The sequence below is a fragment of the Nothobranchius furzeri genome, chromosome 14 (genome assembly GCF_043380555.1).
Source record: "Nothobranchius furzeri strain GRZ-AD chromosome 14, NfurGRZ-RIMD1, whole genome shotgun sequence".
Classification (NCBI taxonomy): domain Eukaryota; kingdom Metazoa; phylum Chordata; class Actinopteri; order Cyprinodontiformes; family Nothobranchiidae; genus Nothobranchius; species Nothobranchius furzeri.
Window position 1 is genome coordinate 49,117,776 of NC_091754.1, and position 22,122 is coordinate 49,139,897.

At 47.0% G+C, this 22,122-nt stretch overlaps 2 protein-coding genes across 8 annotated transcripts in view; both read right to left on the minus strand.

Moving 5' to 3' along the window:
- The window catches only part of LOC107381114 (probable ribonuclease ZC3H12C), a 74,075-nt gene extending 60,944 nt beyond the window's left edge, over nt 1-13,131 (minus strand). Inside the window, exon 1 of the mRNA XM_015952657.3 lies at nt 13,009-13,131. The gene's annotated coding sequence lies outside the window, so the exon portion shown is untranslated. The remainder of the gene's footprint in view (nt 1-13,008) is intronic.
- A 2,341-nt stretch (nt 13,132-15,472) lies between these two features.
- Nucleotides 15,473-22,122, minus strand: part of LOC107381112 (mitogen-activated protein kinase kinase kinase kinase 4) — a 37,906-nt gene continuing 31,256 nt past the window's right edge. For 2 of the 7 annotated variants that reach the window (XM_054743122.2, XM_015952649.3), the window contains 16 exons: nt 21,607-21,870; nt 20,951-21,042; nt 20,704-20,840; nt 20,454-20,548; nt 19,663-19,841; nt 19,167-19,275; nt 18,685-18,960; nt 17,897-18,014; nt 17,639-17,809; nt 17,415-17,558; nt 16,747-16,881; nt 16,551-16,651; nt 16,329-16,478; nt 16,097-16,256; nt 15,884-16,023; nt 15,473-15,813 (listed from right to left, as the gene is read on the minus strand). In XM_054743122.2, coding sequence (XP_054599097.1) covers nt 15,730-15,813; nt 15,884-16,023; nt 16,097-16,256; nt 16,329-16,478; nt 16,551-16,651; nt 16,747-16,881; nt 17,415-17,558; nt 17,639-17,809; nt 17,897-18,014; nt 18,685-18,960; nt 19,167-19,275; nt 19,663-19,841; nt 20,454-20,548; nt 20,704-20,840; nt 20,951-21,042; nt 21,607-21,870 — 2,355 coding nt within the window. In that variant the 3' untranslated portion in view covers nt 15,473-15,729. Of the gene's footprint in view, nt 15,814-15,883; nt 16,024-16,096; nt 16,257-16,328; nt 16,479-16,550; nt 16,652-16,746; nt 16,882-17,414; nt 17,559-17,638; nt 17,810-17,896; nt 18,015-18,684; nt 18,961-19,166; nt 19,276-19,662; nt 19,842-20,343; nt 20,549-20,703; nt 20,841-20,950; nt 21,043-21,606; nt 21,871-22,122 lie in introns of those variants that run through there. The other 5 variants (XM_015952651.2, XM_015952656.2, XM_054743121.2 and 2 more) reach the window with 5 other exon arrangements.

Here is a 22,122-nt window from a genome sequence, read left to right on the forward strand (position 1 = left end):
ACAAAGTAAATTGAAAGGTCGGATGATGACATCACACAAGCCCCGCCCCCTCAGGACCAAAAAGATCAAGTTTTACTGTGAAAGGTCCCAAATTGCCCCATTTCACTTAATCACCACAAATTTGTAGCTGGTAACTCAAGACAAGTGGGGGTTGCTTGGCGTCACTTTATGGGAGTTTTCGGCAGAGGGCGGGGCTGTGGCGGCGCGGCGAATTCAGGCGTACCGCCTTGGCCTTACGTTTGCCTCCCATTTCGTCATTTCCAAAGATATCGTCACGAAACTTCTTGTGAGTGATCCTAGTCCGGCCCCCCAAAAGATCTGATGTGAACATCTGGTGGGCGTGGCCTATTTTCTGAAATAGCGCCCCCTAGGACCATTAAAACTGTCAGCCCCAAGCCATGCTTTGACTGAGGATTACGAAATTTGGTACACTAATGTGGTGTCTCAGGACCTACAAAAAAGTCTCTTGAAGCCAAGTGCAAAGTCGCACAGGAAGTCGGCCATTTTGGTCCAAGTGCGCGATTTAGTGGTTTTCACACACGTTGTTTGGAGAGTGATACTCCGTCGCCCTTTTCACCAATCACTTTCAAACTTCTGCTATATAGTCTTAAGACATAGAGGAAAAAATTCAACCGTCGGATTTTAAATAAGTATAAAGGTGTGGGCGTGGCTAAGCCTCAAACTTTGACCTTTCGCCACGCCACTCTTTTTTTCACAGCTCCTTATTGGACTCCTTTTACCCAATCACCAGGAATCTCTGGTAAATAGCAGCAGGCAAGTTGAGGTCACTTGGTCTCCAGTACTGGAAGGTTTTGCAAAAAGGCGGGGCTTTGGGAGCATGGCGAAATTCGCCATCACGCCATGGAAATACGTTTGCCTCTCATTTCTTCATTTATCGTGATATCACCTCGACCATTGTTGTGAGTGATCCTAGTCTGACCCCCAATAGAAAAGGTCAGCTTAAGTTTGTGGGCGTGGCCTATTTTCTGTATTAGCGCCCCCTAGGACCATTAAAACTGTCAGCCCCAAGCCATGCTTTGACTGAGGATTACGAAATTTGGTACACTAATGTGGTGTCTCAGGACCTACAAAAAAGTCTCTTGGAGCCAAGTGCAAAGTCGCACAGGAAGTCGGCCATTTTGGTCCAAGTGCGCGATTTAGTGGTTTTCACACACGTTGTTTGGAGAGTGATGCTCCGTCGCCCTTTTCACCAATCGCCTTCGAGCTTCTGCTATATACTCTTAAGACATAGAGGAAAAAATTCAACCGTCGGATTTTAAATAAGTATAAAGGTGTGGGCGTGGCTAAGCCTCAAACTTTGACCTTTCGCCACGCCACTCTTTTTTTCACAGCTCCCTATTGGACTCCTTTTACCCAATCACCTGGAATCTCTGGTAAATAGCAGCTGACAAGTTGAGGTCACTTGGTCTACAGTACTGGCAGGTTTTGAAAAAAGGCGGGGCTTTGGGAGCATGGCGAAATTCGCCATCACGCCATGGCAATACGTTTGCCTCTCATTTCTTCAATTATCGTGACATCGCCACAAAATGTCTGGTGAGTGATCCTAGTCTGACCCCCAATAGAAATGGGGATCTGAGATTTGTGGGCGTGGCCTATATTCTGAAATAGCGCCCCCTAGGACCATTAAAACTGTCAGCCCCAAGACAAGGTTTGACTGAGGATTACGAAAATTGGTACACTCATGTAGGGTCTCTGGCCCTACAAAAAAGTCTCTTGGAGCCAAGCGCAATTTCGCACAGGAGGTCGGCCATTTTGGTCCAAGTACTCGATTTAGTGGTTTTCGCACACGTTGTTTGGACATTGATGGCCCGTTGCCCTTTACACCGATCACCTTCAAACTTATGCTATGTACTTTTAAGTCAAAGGGGAAAAAATTCAACCGTCGGATTTTAAATAAGTATAAAGGTGTGGGCGTGGCTAAGCCTCAAACTTTGACCTTTCGCCATGACATTACTTGACTTAATAACGCCCATGTGCATGATCAGATCTAATTCAAACTTTGTCTGTGTGATCACTGACCACATCTCAAGACAACGACAATGTGGACAGCTGACATCACCTAAGCCCCGCCCCCTGACAACAGGAAGTCTATTGTTTTATGGTGAAATGCCCATATTTGTCCCCTCTAATTTAATGAAAATGACACTCAGGTCATACAGTGTCTTCATGATGTTTTAAAGACCATTCAGATCTGATAGCTTTCCAGAAAGGGAGGGGCTTTGATGCCATGGTGAATGCTGGCGTGACGCCATGACCTTACATTTGACTGTAACTTCCACAAACGGCCTCCGATTTGCCCGAAACTGAATATGGCAATGAACAATCATGCCCTTTAGCCAATGAGGCACAAACGGTTGGTGAATGTTATATAATGTCACCAAAGCTGACCTCAATGGGACTTTTCTGTAGTTGGTCACAGCGCCACCTAGATAACGTTATCCTTCGATAACTTTAAAAAACATGGTCAGAATAGCATTAAAGTTGGTCACTGTCATCACACCACCAGTGTGGTAAAGATAGAGGATTCCCTAGTGGTGAGACATAAAATATAATGGTGGGCTCAAAGGGGATGCTGAGTCAGGGTGAGTTGCGGACAAGGTGGCCGTTAGCAGTTTCTGGTGTTGGGGTGGTCGACGTTTGTGTTCTGCGGACGTGCCCTGGTGCCCCGGGCTGCCGGCCAGGCCGGAGCGGCGCGGAGCTGCGAGGGCCGAACGACGCTGCTTGCAGCTTTAATTAGGCCCGAGCAGTGAAGCTGCGAAGGCCTATTGTATCTGCTCCGTTTATTATTACGCTTTCTTTCTTTCTTTTTTCTTCCGCGTCTTTGACTGGCCTTTAGGGGGTCTTAGCATATCCAAAAAGTCACCAAATTCTGGCCCAATATTGAAAGTGCGTGAAATTTACGTATTTCACTGGCAATGTGAAAGTTCATAAAAGAATGGCTGAACAGCGCCCCCTAGAAAGTGAAAAATACCCCTCTCCATAAAGCTTAGTTTATCGTACAGTTATGAAATTTGGTACACTTGTAGAACTCAACAATACGCACAGAAAAGCCTCTTGCATCCATGGTCAATATCAAACAGGAAGTCGGCCATTTTGGACTAAAGTGGCCATTTTGACCCTGTTTCGGCCATTTCTTGGGTCTATATTTGGTTGAACAGTTTGGTCATTTTTCGCACGATCGTCTCAAAAATAGTGTGCGATCGAACAGAAGCGACGGACGATTAAAATGAGACAATAAAATTGACTTTTCGTAAATACTGAAGGGGCGGGACCAGGCCTCAAAGTTCGAGCACTCGCCAAAAAAATTCAAATTGCTATAATTTCATAAATGAAAGAATTACAGTTAAAGTAACTTTCTATGGACAATCATCATCGCCCCCCGAAGACAAATGAATGGTCAATTGATGATGTCACATAAGCCCCGCCCCTTCAGGACTTAAAAGGTCAAGTTTTACTGGGAAATTTTCCAAAATTTGCCCTTTCAAATAATCATCCCAAATTTGTATCAGGTAACTGAAGACAAGTTGGGGTTGCTTGGCGTCACTTTATGGGAGTTTTCTGCAGAAGGCGGGGCTGTGGCGGCGCGGCGAACTCAGGCGTACCACTTAGGCCTTACGTTTGCCTCCCATTTCGTCATTTCTAGAGATATCGCCACGAAACTTCTTGTGAGTGATGCTAGTCCGGCCCCCCAAAAAATCTGATGTGACATTCCGGTGGGCGTGGTCTATTTGTTGAAATAGCGCCCCCTAGGACCATTAAAACTGACAGCCCCAAGCCATGCTTTGACTGAGGATTACGAAATGTGGTACACTAATGTGGTGTCTCAGGACCTACAAAAAAGTCTCTTGGAGCCAAGTGCAAAGTCGCACAGGAAGTCGGCCATTTTGGTCCAAGTGCGTGATTTAGTGGTTTTCGCACACGTTGTTTGGAGAGTGATGCTCCGTCGCCCTTTTCACCAATCGCCTTCACACTTCTGCTATATACTCTTAAGACATAGATGAAAAAATTCAACCGTCGGATTTTAAATAAGTATAAAGGTGTGGGCGTGGCTAAGCCTCAAACTCTGACTTGTCGCCACGCCACTCTTTTTTTCACAGTTCCCTATTGGACTCCTTTTATCCAATCACCACCAAACAGTGGCAAATAGCAGCAGACAAGTTGAGGTCACTAGGTCTATAGTACTGGCAGGTTTCGAATAAAGGCGGGGCTTTGGGAGCATGGCGAAATTCGCCATCACGCCATGGAAATACGTTTGTCTCTCATTTCTTCAATCATTGTGACATTGCCACACAATTTCTGATGAGTGATCCTACTCTGACCCCTAATATAATTGGACAGCTGAAGTTTGTGGGCGTGGCCTATTTTCCAAAACAGTGCCCCCTAGGACCATTAAAACAGTCAGCCCCAAGCCATGCTTTGACTGAGGATCACAAAATTTGGCACACTAATGTAGTGTCTCAGGACCTACAAAAAAGTCTCTTGGAGCCAAGCGCAATGTCGCACAGGAGGTCGGCCATTTTGGTGCAATTACTCAATTAAGTGGTTTTCGCACACGTTATAAGGAGAATGATATCTCCTCGCCCTTTCCACCGATCACCTTCAAACTCCTGCTATATACTCTTAAGACATAGAGGAAAAAATTCAACCGTCGGATTTTAAATAAGTATAAAGGTATGGGCGTGGCTAAGCCTCAAACTTTGACCAGTCGCCATTACTTTATTTGACTTAATAACTCCCATGTGCATGATCAGATCAATTTCATACTTTGTCTGTGTGATCACTGACCACATCTGAAGACAGTGACAATGTGGACAGCTGACATCACCTAAGCCCCGCCCCCTGACTAAAGGAAGTCTATTGTTTTATGGTGAACTGCCCATATTTGTCCCCTCTAATTTAGTCAAGATGACACTAAGGTCATGCACTGTCTTCATGATGTTGTAATGACCATTCAGATCTGATAGCTTTTCAGAAAGTGAGGGGCTTTGATGCCATGGCGATTTCTGGCGTGACGCTGTGACCTTACGTTTGACTGTAACTTCCACAAACAGCCTCCGATTTGCCCGAGACTGAACATCACATCACCAGTGTGGTAAAGATAGAGTATCTCCTAGGGGTGAGACATGTAATGGTGGGCTCAGAAGGGATGCTGAGTCAGGGTGAGGTGTGGACGAGGAGGCCTTTCACGGTTTCCGGTGTTGGGGTGGCTGACTTTCTGTTCCGACAGGCATGCCCTGATGCCCTCGGCTGCCGGCCAGGATGGAGAAGCGCGGAGCCGGGTTTGGAGAGCGTCGGGGATGGAGCGGAGGGGGTGCTGAAGGAGGGCGAGCAGCTTCGCTGCGAGGGCCGAACGACGCTGCTTGCAGCTTTAATTAGGCCCGAGCAGCGAAAGCGCTGCGAAGGCCTCTTGTTTTTGCTCTGATTATTATTATTTTTTGTTATTCCGTGCCCCCTTTGAACAGCTTTTTGGGGACCTTAACATACCCCAAAACTCACAATATTTTGCACACTTGTCAGGCCTGGTGAAAAATTTGATATTTTAAAGGTCCCAAAAAAATCGCAAAGAAAATGGCTGAACAGCGCCCCCTACAAAGTGAAAAAAACCCCTCTCCATAAAGCTTAGTTTATCGTACAGTTATGAAATTTGGTACACTTGTAGTACTCAACAGTCCGCACAGAAAAGTCTCTTGCAACCATGGTCAATATCAAACAGGAAGTCGGCCATTTTGGGTTGAAATGGCGATTTTTTGCCGTTTTTGCCGTTTTTAGGGTCCGTTTCTGATTGGATTGCTCGATCATTTTTCGCACGATCGTCTCAAAAATTGTGTAAAATTGCTCAGAAGGGATGGGCGAACAAAATGAGATAAGGATTCTGAGTTTTCGTATATGTTGAAGGGGCGGAGCCAGGCCTCGAAGTTTGACTACTCGCCAAAAATATTTAAATTGCTATAACTTCATAACTGAATGGAATAGAGTTACCAAACTTTCTGTGGTCATTCGTCATCCACCCACAAAGTAAATTGAAAGGTCGGATGATGACATCACACAAGCCCCGCCCCCTCAGGACCAAAAAGATCAAGTTTTACTGTGAAAGGTCCCAAATTGCCCCATTTCACTTAATCACCACAAATTTGTAGCTGGTAACTCAAGACAAGTGGGGGTTGCTTGGCGTCACTTTATGGGAGTTTTCGGCAGAGGGCGGGGCTGTGGTGGCGCGGCGAATTCAGGCGTACCGCCTTGGCCTTACGTTTGCCTCCCATTTCGTCATTTCCAAAGATATCGTCACGAAACTTCTTGTGAGTGATCCTAGTCCGGCCCCCCAAAAGATCTGATGTGAACATCTGGTGGGCGTGGCCTATTTTCTGAAATAGCGCCCCCTAGGACCATTAAAACTATTAGCCCCAAGCCATGCTTTGACTGAGGATTACGAAATTTGGTACACTAATGTGGTGTCTCAGGACCTACAAAAAAGTCTCTTGGAGTCAAGTTCAAAGTCGCACAGGAAGTCGGCCATTTTGGATCAAGTACGCGATTTAGTGGTTTTCGCACACGTTGTTTGGAGAGTGATGCTCCGTCGCCCTTTTCACCAATCTCCTTCAAACTTCTGCTATATACCCTTAAGACATAGGGGAAAAAATTCAACCGTCGGATTTTTCAAAAGTTGAAAGGTGTGGGCGTGGCTAAGCCTCAAACTTTGACCTGTCGCCACGCTACTCTTTTTTTCACAGCTCCCTACTGGACTCCTTTTACCCAATCACCAGGATTCTGTGGCAAACAGCAGTAGACAAGTTGAGGTTACTTGGTCTCCAGTACTGGCAGGTTTTGAAAAAAGGCGGGGCTTTGGGACCATGGCGAAAATCGCCATCACGCCATGGAAATACGTTTGTCTCTCATTTCTTCAGTTATCGTGATATTGCTACGAAACTTCTGGTGAGTGATCCTAGTCTGAGCTCCAAGAGAAATAGACAGCTGAATTTTGTGGGCGTGGCCTATGTTTTGAAATAGCGCCCCCTAGGACCATTTAAACTATTAGCCCCAAGCCATGCTTTGACTGAGGATTACGAAATTTGGTACACTAATGTGGTGTCTCAGGACCTACAAAAAAGTCTCTTGGAGTCAAGTTCAAAGTCGCACAGGAAGTCGGCCATTTTGGATCAAGTACGCGATTTAGTGGTTTTCGCACACGTTGTTTGGAGAGTGATGCTCCGTCGCCCTTTTCACCAATCTCCTTCAAACTTCTGCTATATACCCTTAAGACATAGGGGAAAAAATTTAACCGTCGGATTTTTCAAAAGTTGAAAGGTGTGGGCGTGGCTAAGCCTCAAACTTTGACCTGTCGCCACGCTACTCTTTTTTTCACAGCTCCCTACTGGACTCCTTTTACCCAATCACCAGGATTCTGTGGCAAACAGCAGTAGACAAGTTGAGGTTACTTGGTCTCCAGTACTGGCAGGTTTTGAAAAAAGGCGGGGCTTTGGGACCATGGCGAAAATCGCCATCACGCCATGGAAATACGTTTGTCTCTCATTTCTTCAGTTATCGTGATATTGCTACGAAACTTCTGGTGAGTGATCCTAGTCTGAGCTCCAAGAGAAATAGACAGCTGAATTTTGTGGGCGTGGCCTATGTTTTGAAATAGCGCCCCCTAGGACCATTTAAACTATTAGCCCCAAGCCATGCTTTGACTGAGGATTACGAAATTTGGTACACTAATGTGGTGTCTCAGGACCTACAAAAAAGTCTCTTGGAGTCAAGTTCAAAGTCGCACAGGAAGTCGGCCATTTTGGATCAAGTACGCGATTTAGTGGTTTTCGCACACGTTGTTTGGAGAGTGATGCTCCGTCGCCCTTTTCACCAATCTCCTTCAAACTTCTGCTATATACCCTTAAGACATAGGGGAAAAAATTTAACCGTCGGATTTTTCAAAAGTTGAAAGGTGTGGGCGTGGCTAAGCCTCAAACTTTGACCTGTCGCCACGCTACTCTTTTTTTCACAGCTCCCTACTGGACTCCTTTTACCCAATCACCAGGATTCTGTGGCAAACAGCAGTAGACAAGTTGAGGTTACTTGGTCTCCAGTACTGGCAGGTTTTGAAAAAAGGCGGGGCTTTGGGACCATGGCGAAAATCGCCATCACGCCATGGAAATACGTTTGTCTCATTTCTTCAGTTATCGTGATATTGCTACGAAACTTCTGGTGAGTGATCCTAGTCTGAGCTCCAAGAGAAATAGACAGCTGAAGTTTGTGGGCGTGGCCTATATTCTTAAATAGCGCCCCCTAGAGCCATTAAAACTTTCAGCCCCAAGCCATGCTTTGACTGAGGATTACGAAATTTGGTACACTAATGTGGGGTCTCAGGACCTACAAAAAAGTCTCTTGGAGCCAAGCGTAAAGTCGCACAGGAAGTCGGCCATTTTGGTGCAAGTACGTGATTTAGTGGTTTTCGCACACATTGTTTGGAGAGTGATGCTCCGTCGCCCTTTTCACCAATCACCTTCAAACTTCTGCAATACACTCTTAAGACATAGGGGAAAAAATTCAACCGTCGGATTTTTCAAAAGTTGAAAGGTGTGGGCGTGGCTAAGCCTCAAACGTTGACCTTTCGCCATTACTTTACTTGACTTAATAACTCCCATGTGCATGATCAGATCTTTTTCGAACTTTGTCTGTGTGATCATTGACCATATCTGTAAACAATGACAATGTGGACAGCTGACATCACCTAAGCCCCGCCCCCTGACTACAGGAATTTATTTTTTATGCTGAAATGCCCATATTTGTCCCCTCTAATTTAGTCAACATGACCCTAAGGTCATGCACTGTCTTCATGATGCTGTAATGACCATTCAGATCTGATAGCTTTCCAGAAAGGGAGGGGCTTTGATGCCATGGCGAATTCTGGCGTAACGCCGTAATCTTAATATTCAATTTAATGGTGAGCTCAGAGGGGATGCTGAGTCAGGGTGAGGTGCAGACTAGGAGGCCATTCGCGGTTTCTGGTGTCGGGGTGGTTGACGTTTCTGTTCTGTCAGACGTGCACTGGTGCGACGGCAGACCGGAGCGGCGCGGAGCTGCGAGGGCCGAACGACGCTGCTTGCAGCTTTAATTATTTTTTGTTATTCCGTGCCCCCTTTGAACAGCTTTTTGGGGACCTTAACATACCCCAAAACTCACAATATTTTGCACACTTGTCAGGCCTGGTGAAAAATTTGATATTTTAAAGGTCCCAAAAAAATCGCAAAGAAAATGGCTGAACAGCGCCCCCTACAAAGTGAAAAAAAACCCTCTCCATAAAGCTTAGTTTATCGTACAGTTATGAAATTTGGTACACTTGTAGTACTCAACAGTCCGCACAGAAAAGTCTCTTGCAACCATGGTCAATATCAAACAGGAAGTCGGCCATTTTGGGTTGAAATGGCGATTTTTTGCCGTTTTTGCCGTTTTTAGGGTCCGTCTCTGATTGGATTGCTCGATCATTTTTCGCACGATCGTCTCAAAAATTGTGTAAAATTTCTCAGAAGGGATGGGCGAACAAAATGAGATAAGGATTCTGAGTTTTCGTATATGTTGAAGGGGCGGAGCCAGGCCTCAAAGTTTGACTACTCGCCAAAAAAATTTAAATTGCTATAACTTCATAATTGAATGGAATAGCGTTACCAAACTTTCTGTGGTCATTTGTCATCGACCCACAAAGTAAATTGAATGGTCGGTTGATGACATCACACAAGCCCCGCCCCCTCAGGACCAAAAAGGTCAAGTTTTACTGTGAAAGGTCCCAAATTGCCCCATTTCACTTAATCACCACAAATTTGGAGCTGGTAACTCAAGGCAAGTGGGGGTTGCTTGGCGTCACTTTATGGGAGTTTTCGGCAGAGGGCGGGGCTGTGGCGGCGCGGCGAAGTAAGGCGTACCGCCGTGGCCTTACGTTTGCCTCCCATTTCTTTATTTCTAAAGATGTCGTCACGAAACTTCTTGTGAGTGATCCTAGTCTGGCCCCCCAAAAAATCTGACGTGAAAATCCGGTGGGCGTGGCCAATTTTCTGAAATAGCGCCCCCTAGGACCATTAAAACTGTCAGCCCCAAGCCATGCTTTGACTGAGGATTACGAAATTTGGTACACTAATGTGGTGTCTCAGGACCTACAAAAAAGTCTCTTGGAGCCAAGTGCAAAGTCGCACAGGAAGTCGGCCATTTTGGTCCAAGTGCGCGATTTAGTTGTTTTCGCACACGTTGTTTGGAGAGTGATGCTCCGTCGCCCTTTTCACCAATCTCCTTCAAACTTCTGCTATATACTCTTAAGACATAGGGGAAAAAATTCAACCGTCGGATTTTTCAAAAGTTGAAAGGTGTGGGCGTGGCTAAGCCTCAAACTTTGAACTGTCGCCACGCCACTCTTTTTTTCACAGCTCCCTACTGGACTCCTTTTACCCAAACACCAGGATTCTGTGGCAAACAGCAGTAGACAACTTGAGGTTACTTGGTCTCCAGTACTGGCAGGTTTTGAAAAAAGGCGGGGCTTTGGGAGCATGGCGAAAATCACCATCACGCCATGGAAATACGTTTGCCTCTCATTCCTTAAGTTATCGAGATATCACCTCGAAATTTGTTGTGAGTGATCCTAGTCTGACCCCCAATAGAAATGGACAGCTAAAATTTGTGGGCGTGGCCAATTTTCTGAAATAGCGCCCTCTAGGACCATTAAAACTGCCAGCCCCTAGCCATGCTTTGACTGAGGATTACGAAATTTGGTAAACTAATGTGGAGTCTCAGGACCTACAAAAAAGTCTCTTGGAGCCAAGTCCAAAGTCGCACAGGAAGTCGGCCATTTTGGTACAAGTACGCGATTTAGTTGTTTTGGTACACGTTGTTTGGAGAGTGATGCTCCGTTGCTTTTTTCACCAATCGCTTTCACACTTCTGCTATATACTCTTAAGACGTAGGGGAAAAAATTCAACCGTCGGATTTTTCAAAAGTTGAAAGGTGTGGGCGTGGCTAAGCCTCAAACTTTGACCTGTCGCCACGCCACTCTTTTTTCACAGCTCCCTACTGGACTCCTTTTACCCAATCAGCAGGAATCTCTGGCAAATAGCAGTAGACAACGTGAGGTCACTTGGTCTCCAGTACTGGCAGGTTTCAAAAAAAGGCGGGGCTTTGGGAGCATGGCGAAAATCGCCATCACGCCATGGAAATACGTTTGCCTCTCATTTCTTCAGTTATCGTGATATCACTACGAAACTTCTGGTGAGTGATCCTAGTCTGACCCCAAGAGAAATAGACAGCTGAAGTTTGTGGGCGTGGCCTATTTCCTTAAATAGCGCCCCCTAGGACCTTTTAAACTAATAGCCCCAAGCCATGCTTTGACTGAGGATTACGAAATTTGGTACACTAATGTGTTGTCTCAGGAAAAAAAGTCTCTTGGAGCCAAGTGCAAAATCGTACAGGAAGTCGGCCATTTTGGTCCAAGTACTCAATTTAGTGGTTTTCGCAGACATTGTTTGGAGTATTATGCCCCATCGTCCTTTTCACCAATTGCCTTCAAACTCCTGCTATATCCTCTTAAGACATAGGGGAAAAAATTCAACCGTCGGATTTTTCAAAAGTTGAAAGGTGTGGGCGTGGCTAACCCTCAAACTTTGACCTTTCGCCATTACATTTCTTGGCTTAATAACTCCCATGTGCATGATCTAATCTATATCAAACTTTGTCTGTGTGATCACTGACCACATCTGAAGACAATGCCAATGTGGACAGCTGACATCCCCTAAGTCCCGCCCTCTACTACAGGAAGTCTATTGTTTTATGGTGAAATGCCCATATTTGTCATGATCTGAAAGCTTTCCAGCGGCCCTAGATAAGTTTAACCTACAATAACTTCAAACAACGTGGTCAGAAAAGCATTACAGTTGGTCTGTGTCATCAGATCCACGAGAGTCGTAAAGGTAGAGTATGCCCTAGTTGTGAGACGTGTAATATAATGGTGTCCTCAGAGGGGATGCTGAGTCAGGGTGAGGTGCGGACGAGGTGATCGTTTGCGGTTTCTGGTGTCGGGGTGGTCGACGTTTCTGTTCCGTGGACGTGCCCTATTGCCCCGGGCTGCCGGCCAGGCCGGAGCGGCGCGGAGCTGCGAGGGCCGAACGACGCTGCTTGCAGCTTTAATTCCAGTCTGTAATCCTAGCAGGAGGCAGTGTCAGTTATCTTAAACCACTGGGAAAATAAAGATTGTTAACTTTACGTTGAATCTGACCGTTTCTTTGGTCACAACATTTATACTAATCTGGAAAAAATACATTTGGGACAAAAAAAGTTATGACATTTTCCACCAGCAGTAACCTTTCTGACACCAACCAAATGACTAAAGGTCCTTTTCCTTAATTATATTATATTATACATTAATATAAATGACTAACTTTGTTTATGTCAGCTCTGTGATAAATCAGAACAGACTAAAGTGATTAACAGCAGGGCAGAGTTGTACAGGCATCAGAAATTGGTATTGGCCCTTAAAGAATCTGAATCGGTGCGTGAGTGGCTGTGAGAACAGTATCCAGACTTCTTGCTACAGTTTGGACACACAAAAAAACCCTCATGGGGTTTGGACCAACAGCTGACACACTCCCGCCCCCACGCCCATCAGAAGCTCCAGAGCTGTTCTGGGCCTCGGGGGTGTCACCACAACCAGCCCGAAGTAAAGACACAGCTGTCAGAGATAAACATCAGCTCTCCCCGCATGAGCCCCGCCTCGGCTCGGGCCTGGCTCTCTCCACAACCGCCTCCTTTAACGTTCTTGTCCCCGCTGACACTACAACCCCACCCCGTCCTCCGCCTGTTGAAGAAGCTCCAGACTGACGGAAGGCTATGGCGCGTGCAGGGGCGTGTCCACGCCGCAAACAGACACCGTCACGACCTCCCGACAGCTCTACCGCGCACCGAGCAGCGGCTCCTCCGGCTAACATGTCCGCTCGACTCGCTCCGAAACCGGCCACTCACCTGCTCAGAGCCGCAGCTGGAACCCAAGTTCGGGGTTAAAAACCACCGAACATCGTGAAACTGGCGTCGCACGCTCTGACATCCGGATGGATGCAGCGTGACCTAATCAACTTGCGTCAAGCTAATTTGGTGACGACATATTTTCCGCTATGAATTGTCAAAATAAAAGCACCGTAAATTATATTACATGGAAAAGTATCAAAAGGATTACAACATTGTGACAGTTAATTACAAAATACAGGTCTATATTTCACGTATCTAAAATAATTTATTTGTTCGGCTGTAAAAACAACATGTTTCAATATTAAATTCAGAGAGTAAACAGTTTAAGGCTGAATAAAATGGAAATTTCACCTTTAAGACGTCATGAGTTAACAGGAAGCTAAATGATCGAATATTTAACTTTACTAACTTCTATGCGCGTTCAAGGTTTGACAGCGCACCCTTGTGGCAACAATAGAAAAAGCTGATTTTTCCAGGAAGTTTAAATAAAAAAATAATTTCGCTTAATGAATTTAAGGGTGCTGTGCTACCGTAGTCCTAGACTTTGAAATAATACTCTCAGTGCAGTACCCAGAAATGACGTTACTTTAACAGTAATGCTATAAAAGCATTTGTTAGATTAAACATTTAATGATTCCCTCAAATAAGGACTGAAAATATCCATGATTTGAATTTAAAACCCAAAAACTGAGCAGGGACAAAACCAGATCCAAACTATGATACCACCACCACTGTGTTTCACAGGTAAATAGATTTAATGCTGAAAATAATCTCATTCCTCCCAAAACATTAATCAATAAAACCCCAGAGATGAGAAACTGTTTTGTAAATGAAATCAGATTTTATTCAATGGAAGAAAAAACAAAACTTTCAGGAAAATACAGCAATTCCCATAATTCACACAGAGAGGACATAAATTAGAAATGGAAAAAAAGACGTTTAAGGGGAGACGTGTCACCTGGGTGTTTTTATTTAAGCACTTGCTGCTGCACAGCCAGAGGTCCCACTGAGCAGGATGTCAAGGAATCAGTGCCACGACACGCTGGACTGGAGCAAAAAACGTATTATCCCCGCACAGGACACGTCTAAATGATACAAAACTGGTAGTGGGGGAAAAAACACTGCCCTCGAAATAAAACCATAAATATTCATATTGACACATGTTGGTGTAACAAAACAACTGCTTATGTAAACATTTTGAACATAGGGTGTGCATTACAATATTAAAAACCCACTGCAGTCACATAGTTATCTGAAAGGATAAAAATGGCAGATAGACTAAAAACTTGTTTTAAATATGCCGCTTTAGTTGATGTCATCTGAAGTGGTTCTGTAACACTGCTGTTCGAGTTGGTTTGATTGTTTTGAAGACAATCGGATCGTAAATGCACCTGATGGTGATGTTCTGTTGCTCTCAGCGGGTCCACTTCCAGGCTGTAGGAGACCTCCTGAGAGCAGCCGACTGCTACAGTTCATCAGAACAAAAGCTGCAGCACAAACGTTTTACATTGGAGTAAAGTAAAAGGTCAAGTCACAAAGTCTTGCCTCGTCATTTATGAAAAAAAATAAAACAAATCTAGGACAGGTAAGGGTGTGTGTCTACTGGACTGAGTTATGTAAACAAACCGCCAAGTGACCTTAAAGAGGTCCAACATTGAGCCACGTGGCAGTTTTGGACTAAAGTGTTCCTACAGTACACAACATCCAAATGTCTTCGGCTTTTGGATACCTTTTAATCCTCTGGAGAACGATCGGAGGCCGACACCAAGAACTCCCTCAGAGCTAATTGGTCGTACGTTTGCAACGCCATGATTTTGCAGAATGTTAACAGAGATCTACGCTACCTTAACGGCCACCCGCGGTCCCCGCATCTTCTTCACAGTTTATCCTAGCCCTAATCAGAACGAACGTCGAAAGGTGGGCGAATCTCACATTTACTGGTCTGTTGTGTGTGTTTGTAGAAAATTAACGAACGATTGTGCGAGAAGAAGCCAAGTGACACCATGAAAAAACCAGACCGCTGAAAAAGGACAAGTCGAGGATAAATATGACATATTCCTTTGCAGCCCGTCTTGTTGCGGTTTCTTCATACGCAGCAGGAAATACAGTGTATGTTTAAGAAAAGGGGGTTTATTCTGTTAATAACACCAAAGTGTCATGCTGTCATCACAGGGATACTTCTGTTCGACATAACTTACAGCACATGAGGCAGAATGTGGAGAACCTGCACCAGTCTGGGGGTAAAACGTACAAGCCGACGTCCAGAACCCTGCTTTAAACACGAAGAACGTCCCTTAGGAGCTCTTCGCTTTACGGAGGTGAAGGCAGAAGACGCAGATTTACACGTCAAGGGTCGATTGTTGTGAGCTTGACGTGGAAATCCTCAAACCTGAACCAAAACACCGCTACCCTCAAGTTTGTCGTTTCCACAGAGCCGCTCAGACGAACATGTGTTGCTATTCACATACAAGACGTTTTTATTACCATGACACAAAGATGGACAGGTTCCCGTCTGGGGGAGACGAGAGGAGAGAAATGGGCTCGAAGGGTTGGGCAGCGAGGCTGATTATGTTCATCCCTGAACTTCCTCGTGATTACAGTCCAACCCGGGATTTGGTCGCCTGAGCAGGTGACAGGAAGTGGAGGAACTTCTCCAGCTCAAGCCGAGGTCGCATCTAACCTTTGATCATCCTGTTGGCGTCTGATGGAGGACGCCATCTACCAGCTCATGAGGGAGGTGCGTCCCAGGGTCATGAAGTACACCTGGCTGGCTCCTCCTTGTCGCACGGAGGCAAAGAAAACCTGAGAAAGCAAAAATAACAAACTTAATATTTAAGAGAAAAGCTGAAGCCAAAAAGATTCCCGTCCTCACCTTGTCGTTCCTCTCGCAGAGGAATTTGAGTCTCTGGGCTCTCTTGTGCATAAAGACGCCGTCCAGATGTCCCGTCTCCACTGAGCGAATCTCTATGGCCTTTTCACCCCAGCCCATTATCTGGTTCGACCTAATGTAGGCTGGAGCCGAGGATCCAGATGTTACTACCGCTGCTCAGTTATTAAGACGCCTAGGGCCAAGAGGTCTGCTCACCCACTGAAGTTGGCATTTCTCCCCACTGTAGCACCACGTCCTTGGTGATCCGCCCGTAGGTGTTGACGTAGACGCCCTCGTCCTCGTAGCACACCAGCAGCTCGATCCCATCGGTGTTGGGCAGGATGATGATGGCGTGGCACTGGATGCTGGTCTGGATCTGAGGAACAAACGCGGGAGATCAGAAGGGAAAACTCCCAGGTGCGGTTGGGATGGACGTCGGAACGCTTACATGTGTGGGCAGGTAAATGTCGTAAACTGCACCGGAGTCCACATCAACGGCGTGGAAGCCTGAGGATGAGCCGTAGATGACCTTCAACCTCTGGCCCTCTTCCACCGTCAGGTCAACCAGCAGAGGCTTGTGCACCAGGTCACCAAAGGACTAAAACCAACCAGGTAGTTAAATAAGAGAGCGAGACGGCACTCTGATCATAAACGGTGAAAGGCGGTTTACTTTGAAAGCCATGAACTTGTGGTAGGGTTTGGGGGCCCAGGCGTACACCTCCACTGCATTCTTCAAAGCCAAGACCAGAAATTTGATCCTCTCATACTTCACTGGAAAACAGAATAAACCATGGGAGAAGGTTTGGACACATCTTTGAGACACATTAGAGATCAATTTCAGACATCAGTTAATGACGAGAACATACCGACTTTGTAGTGGACACAACCCTCCAGGTCGCCCACGTTGACCCAGCCCTGCTTCTTCTCCACCTCTGGGTCGTTGTGCAAAATCTTGTTTCTGAGCCACGACAGGTAATACACGCGCAGCTTGTTCTTTTTACCTGCAGAGGAAGTCACAGGAGCTTTTTCAGAGGAGGAACAGCATCTTCACTCAAGATGTCCGAATCAGGGACCGCATCCTTCCTAGGCCGTGGGAGTGTGGACAGAGAGTGGACGTACAAGGGACAGTGACGAGGACAACAAGCTATGGATCTATCTGGCATTCATCCGAGCCTGGATTATTCCCAGTGCATGCTGGAATATAAACGCTGCACCAACATTCTCCTTTGTCGTCTTCCCCTGGTCCAGCAAGGATGTTAGCAACACAGGCTAAAGCTAGCACTAGCTCAGCTAGTGTTGTTCTGCAGTTAGCATTACCACCGCCAACCAAGTTAAAGGCAGACTGTAATTTTCAAGCACTTAAAAGCTTTAAAGCTCTTTTAATGTCTGTTCATCAGACATCTCATGAGCTGCACTGACCACCAGTCCAAAAGGGGGCGGGAGCAATGTGCTGAGAGTACACACAGATGTGTTGCTCCAATCTAAACCTCCAGAATTACTTGACACAGCTGAAAAAGGCCCAGGTAGTCCGCACCTGATATAGTGACCAGGACGTTGAGTCCTTCCAGGACGTCCATCTGCTGGATTCGCCGTCGGTTAATGAGCGGGTAGACCTTCCCCTGACCGCTTCTGTCCAGAAGCATCAGACCGCTCTCCGTGCCCACCAGCAGGTTCACTCCTAGCAGACACACACAGATGATCAAACCCTCGTTTGGACGAGCAGAGTAACGACAAAACGCTCCAGCGGTGAACGCCCACCCCACAGTGCTGCACACAGGATCTCAGAGTTGAACCTCTTCTTGTACTTGCGGATCTCCGGCGTGTCGCTGGGCGGGCGGGTGTTGACAGGGTTGACGTTGACCACCGAGCCCTTGCGGGAAGCGTCGGACCTCAGCGGGTCGGGCAGACGGCCCTCCTGCCCAAAACCAGCTGCAGGAAGGGAGAAGATTCAGCTCACATCAACAGAGGAGGGAGGAGCGTTTGTTGTCATCACACCGGAGCGCGTTGCTGCCTTACCCATGTTGTTGGGGGAGCTGCCACTGGACGGAGAGATCTGGAGAAGGCGTGGGTCGATGAACGGAGTGAAGGATGAGGAAGACTTGTGTTTGGACATGGAGTTGTTCTCTGACTGGGACTGTGAAGATACCCAGACATTTAATTGCTGTTACCAACTATAATTATGACAAACGAGCACCTAGATTCATGTTTCAAACAAAAAAGATTAATGAATGATGTGATGTAAAGTTAGATTTTTGGAGGCTGAGGAGAAGGGTTGTGTTACAAAGAGGAAAAACCCTGCAGAGCCCAACAGGTTAGAGGATTTTAACCACACACGATGCAACTCAGAGCTTTTACAGACAGAACAAATTGTTTTAGTGCAGACAAAACCTACAACACATCTGCCTGGAACATCACCAGCGCTGCTACAGCGGTTAATCTGAAGAAGCTTGGATTTAGTTTGCTCCGTGTTCAGACAACATGTCACCACCAGGAGGCGCCGGTGTTAGCAGCAGAGTGATGCAGAGAAAAGGAGGTTGCAGCAGCTGAGTAGAGATTTAAACCGGGTGTCAGCCAAGCCAGAAGGGGGCAGAGGTGAGCAGAAGCAAAGCCAAGAGAAAGGAAGCGGAGACGGGAAGGACGGCATGGTTGGTTTGTACCGACTTTAAAAGGTTTCATTAGTTATTTTAGTTTTATTAAGTCATGGAATCATGAAGACGTCATCAAAAATATCAGATTGTGCTTTGTTAGTTAGATCTGTACAACCCCAACCATCCGTTCTTGTTTGCCTCGGTGGTGCCACATACCTCCATGGGAGAGAGCTCGTCCAGGGGGATCTGAGGGGGCATGGCAAGGCTGATCTGGCTAGATGATGAGGGGAAGGAGGAGGAGGAGGTGGTGGAGGAGGAAAGCATGGCTGTAGAGGAGGAGGGGGAGTGATGGCTCTGCTGGATAAGGTCAGGCAGGTGGTGAATGCGGCCCGGAAGGCCGTTTTTCTCTGGGGGGGCGTGGCCACGACCAGAGCCGGGCGAGGAGGAAGAGGGAGGTGAGAGACTGATCAACCGCTTTATGTCAGCTGTGCTCTGGAAGCAAGAACAGGCACACACACGGGCTGGAGCAAGCAGGTGGAGAGGAAGTGCAGCTGCTTCAGCATCACTGCACCACACCGCCACAAACATAACATCCAATAATCTGATTAGATTCTCCTTCTGTGATGTTGGTGCAATCTCAGGATTTAGTGTCAGATTATTGCTCTGAGGAGGACGTGGCTCAGATTCCTGCTTCTCACCTGTCTGAGGACCAGCGTGCCATCTTTGGATGGAGTGATGGCTTGTTCGCTCTCAGAGTCCTCCACCAGCATGGTCTTAGCAGAATCGCTCTCTCCGTTACTCAGCCTCCTGCAGGAACCACAAGAACACAAGTTACAGCGTCGGACCAACGCTGTGTGTGTGTGTGAGTGAGTGAGAGTGTGAGAGAGAGAGAGAGTGAGAGAGAGTGTGTGAGAGTGAGAGAGAGAGTGAGAGAGTGAGAGAGTGAGAGAGAGAGTGAGAGAGTGAGAGAGAGAGTGAGAGAGAGAGTGAGAGAGTGAGAGAGAGAGAGAGAGAGAGAGAGAGAGAGAGAGAGAGAGAGAGAGAGAGAGAGAGAGAGAGAGAGAGAGAGAGAGAGAGAGAGAGAGAGAGATGGAGAGAGAGAGAGATGGAGACATGTGGTGGAGAGCTCGCCGACCGGAGAGTTTCTGGCTTTAGGGTTGTTTCGACACAAGTCAGGGACTCAGGTGAAATTACCCCGCTCTGGAGTCTTCAGCTCCAGATGTGGATTCTTCTCCCGCCTCCTGGTCCACCTCCTCTTCATCCTCCTCGTCTGTGGTACCCGACTCCTCGCTGGATGAGGAGTAATCCATCACCTTGTGAGGAGGTCGTACATCGTCCACCGCACGCAGCTCTTTGGCTAAAGCCGTCAGGTCCTTCAAAATAAAAGACTCAACCTTAGTTTATTAACTTTGTTTGCTGAAATAATCTAAAAGTCATCTGAAGAAACATTTAAAATTCACAGAGAATCAAAGATTCTGGAGTTGTTTATGGAACAAGTCGACCCCGGGCCAAGTTACAAATGTCAGGTTTGCTTCCTCCTGAGATCCCGCTAATCGTGGCTGTAGGAGGCGCTCAGATGAAGCAGCGTGTTGTTGGGAGCGTGGAATCAACTGATTAACAAATCACTTTGTGTCTCCTGTTAACATGCCCCACCCACCCCACCCCGACATGCTCAACGAAGCAAACAAGCCAACAACAAAACCAGGTGGGATTAGATTAAGGGCTATTCTGATGGGTGCAGACAGGAGGAGTGTGTTTTCAGGCTCAGGGAACTGCAGCAGGGTGGAGGAGGTGGGGGTAGGGGCAGAGCCTCTTTATGCAGGCAGTAAGCACAAGAGAACAAGTTCATCACGGTTTCTTACAGCGGGGACTTACCGCATCACCCTTAAACCCGGATAGCAGGACGGGTAAGACAGAAGAGAGGACAAATGGGACGGCAAGAAAAACAGAGCTGCTCAAGATCACATGACTTCAGTAAAACTTACAGCTGGTCGGGGAGGCCTGCAGGCGTTCTTCTCCTCCGGCTTTTTGGGGACGCTTTCAGGACGCTGGAAGGACACTCCTTCAGATTTAGACGAAGCTTGAGGGAAGAGAAGGGAACGGGAGTTAGTGAGGAGGAAACGAGACCGGACAATTAGCTCTGAGGCTTTAAGGAGAAACCATGAAAATATGTCAGAGTCACTGTTTACAAACAGCAGGATGGAAGAGTTAGTAGAACGTGGCCAAGTACAGTACCAGGGGACTCACAGCGAGGCCTGAAGCGGTCAGCTGGACTGGCCTGGGAGCTGGAGTTAGAGCCGGAGGAGCTGCCGCTGCCGGGTCGGGACTGCAGCTTCTCCACTCGGTCCCACAGGGGGCGCTGATCCACGTTACTGTGGATGGAAAAATCGTTTAGACACACCAAAACCTTTTAACAATTACACACACGACGAGCTTTCATGTGTCTTTGATCATGAGATCTAAAACCAAACCCCTTTCTGACCTGCCAGCGTTCCTCTGGTTGCTGGGTTGGGAGGGCAGAGGAGACTCTCGACGAGACAGGACGGGGGACCTGGACGTCGTCCTCACGGGTACCTGGAGGAGACAGGTCCAGGCGGCTTTTGTGACAAAATTATAAAAACATTCACATGACCACAAAGTTTAGAAAAAAAGGTAAATACTCAAGTTGCAAGAGAACCCAGAATGACATCACCCAGCTGAGACAGGAAACCTCAGTGAGGCCCTTTCACAGTAAAAGCATTTTTAATAGGACTAAAATTAAAACTTGTAACATCAAAAACATTCAAATGAAATCTGCGACTCCCTCGATGATATTAAAATCACCTCTTCACAGCTTTTATTAGGGGAATCTGCCCGTTTCACCTCAGAGAAGATCCAGATGTTCTTACATGTTTTGTCTTGCAGATTTTAAAAGTCAGAGAAAACCATTTTATTCTGGTAAATTTCTGCCTTTAATTATGGAAAATTGAATTTTTTTATGTAAATAAAGGCTCAGAAATTCTCAACTTGAAGCTATTTATTTGTCAGCACCATCAAACCTGGTTGAGGGTTAAACGGAGCCAAGAAGACACAGATGGAGGTGGTGGATCACAGGGGGAGGGTGGGGGTGGGGGAGAGCGGCCCTCGCCAGCTCCTTACCTTAGGAGGGACTTCCTCACTGCTGACCTGGCGTTCCAGCCGGCTCTGAGCCTGGTGGAGGGGAGGTTGGGGTTGGGGGTCAGGGCGTGCAGGTGATGGGTGGTGGAGATGGTGGGGGTCCTGGGAGCGCAGGTGGAGCTGTGCGAAGCTAGAGTTCACAGCGCCAGACTCGCTGAAGGACTGGGAGCGAGAAACCACGGGTGGAGGAGGAGAGGGCGCGGCGCTGTTGCTGCTCTTTAGAGCGGCCAGGTGTGACCACTGGACCTTAGAGGGGGTGAGGAAGAGGGGAGGAGGGGGGTGAAACAAGCAGACAACACAGTGAGACACGAGGGAAGAGGTGTGAGGATCTGTGCATACGTGTGTGTTACAGATGCACGCGTGTGCGGTAGACAGAACAACGTGGATCACAGAACCTCATCTGGGTTTTCAGCTTCCAGAGCACAGACATCAGCAGCAACGTCACGCCGCTGTTCCACGAGACGCGCAAGCGTTACGGAACGTCTGAAGTGTAGTAAT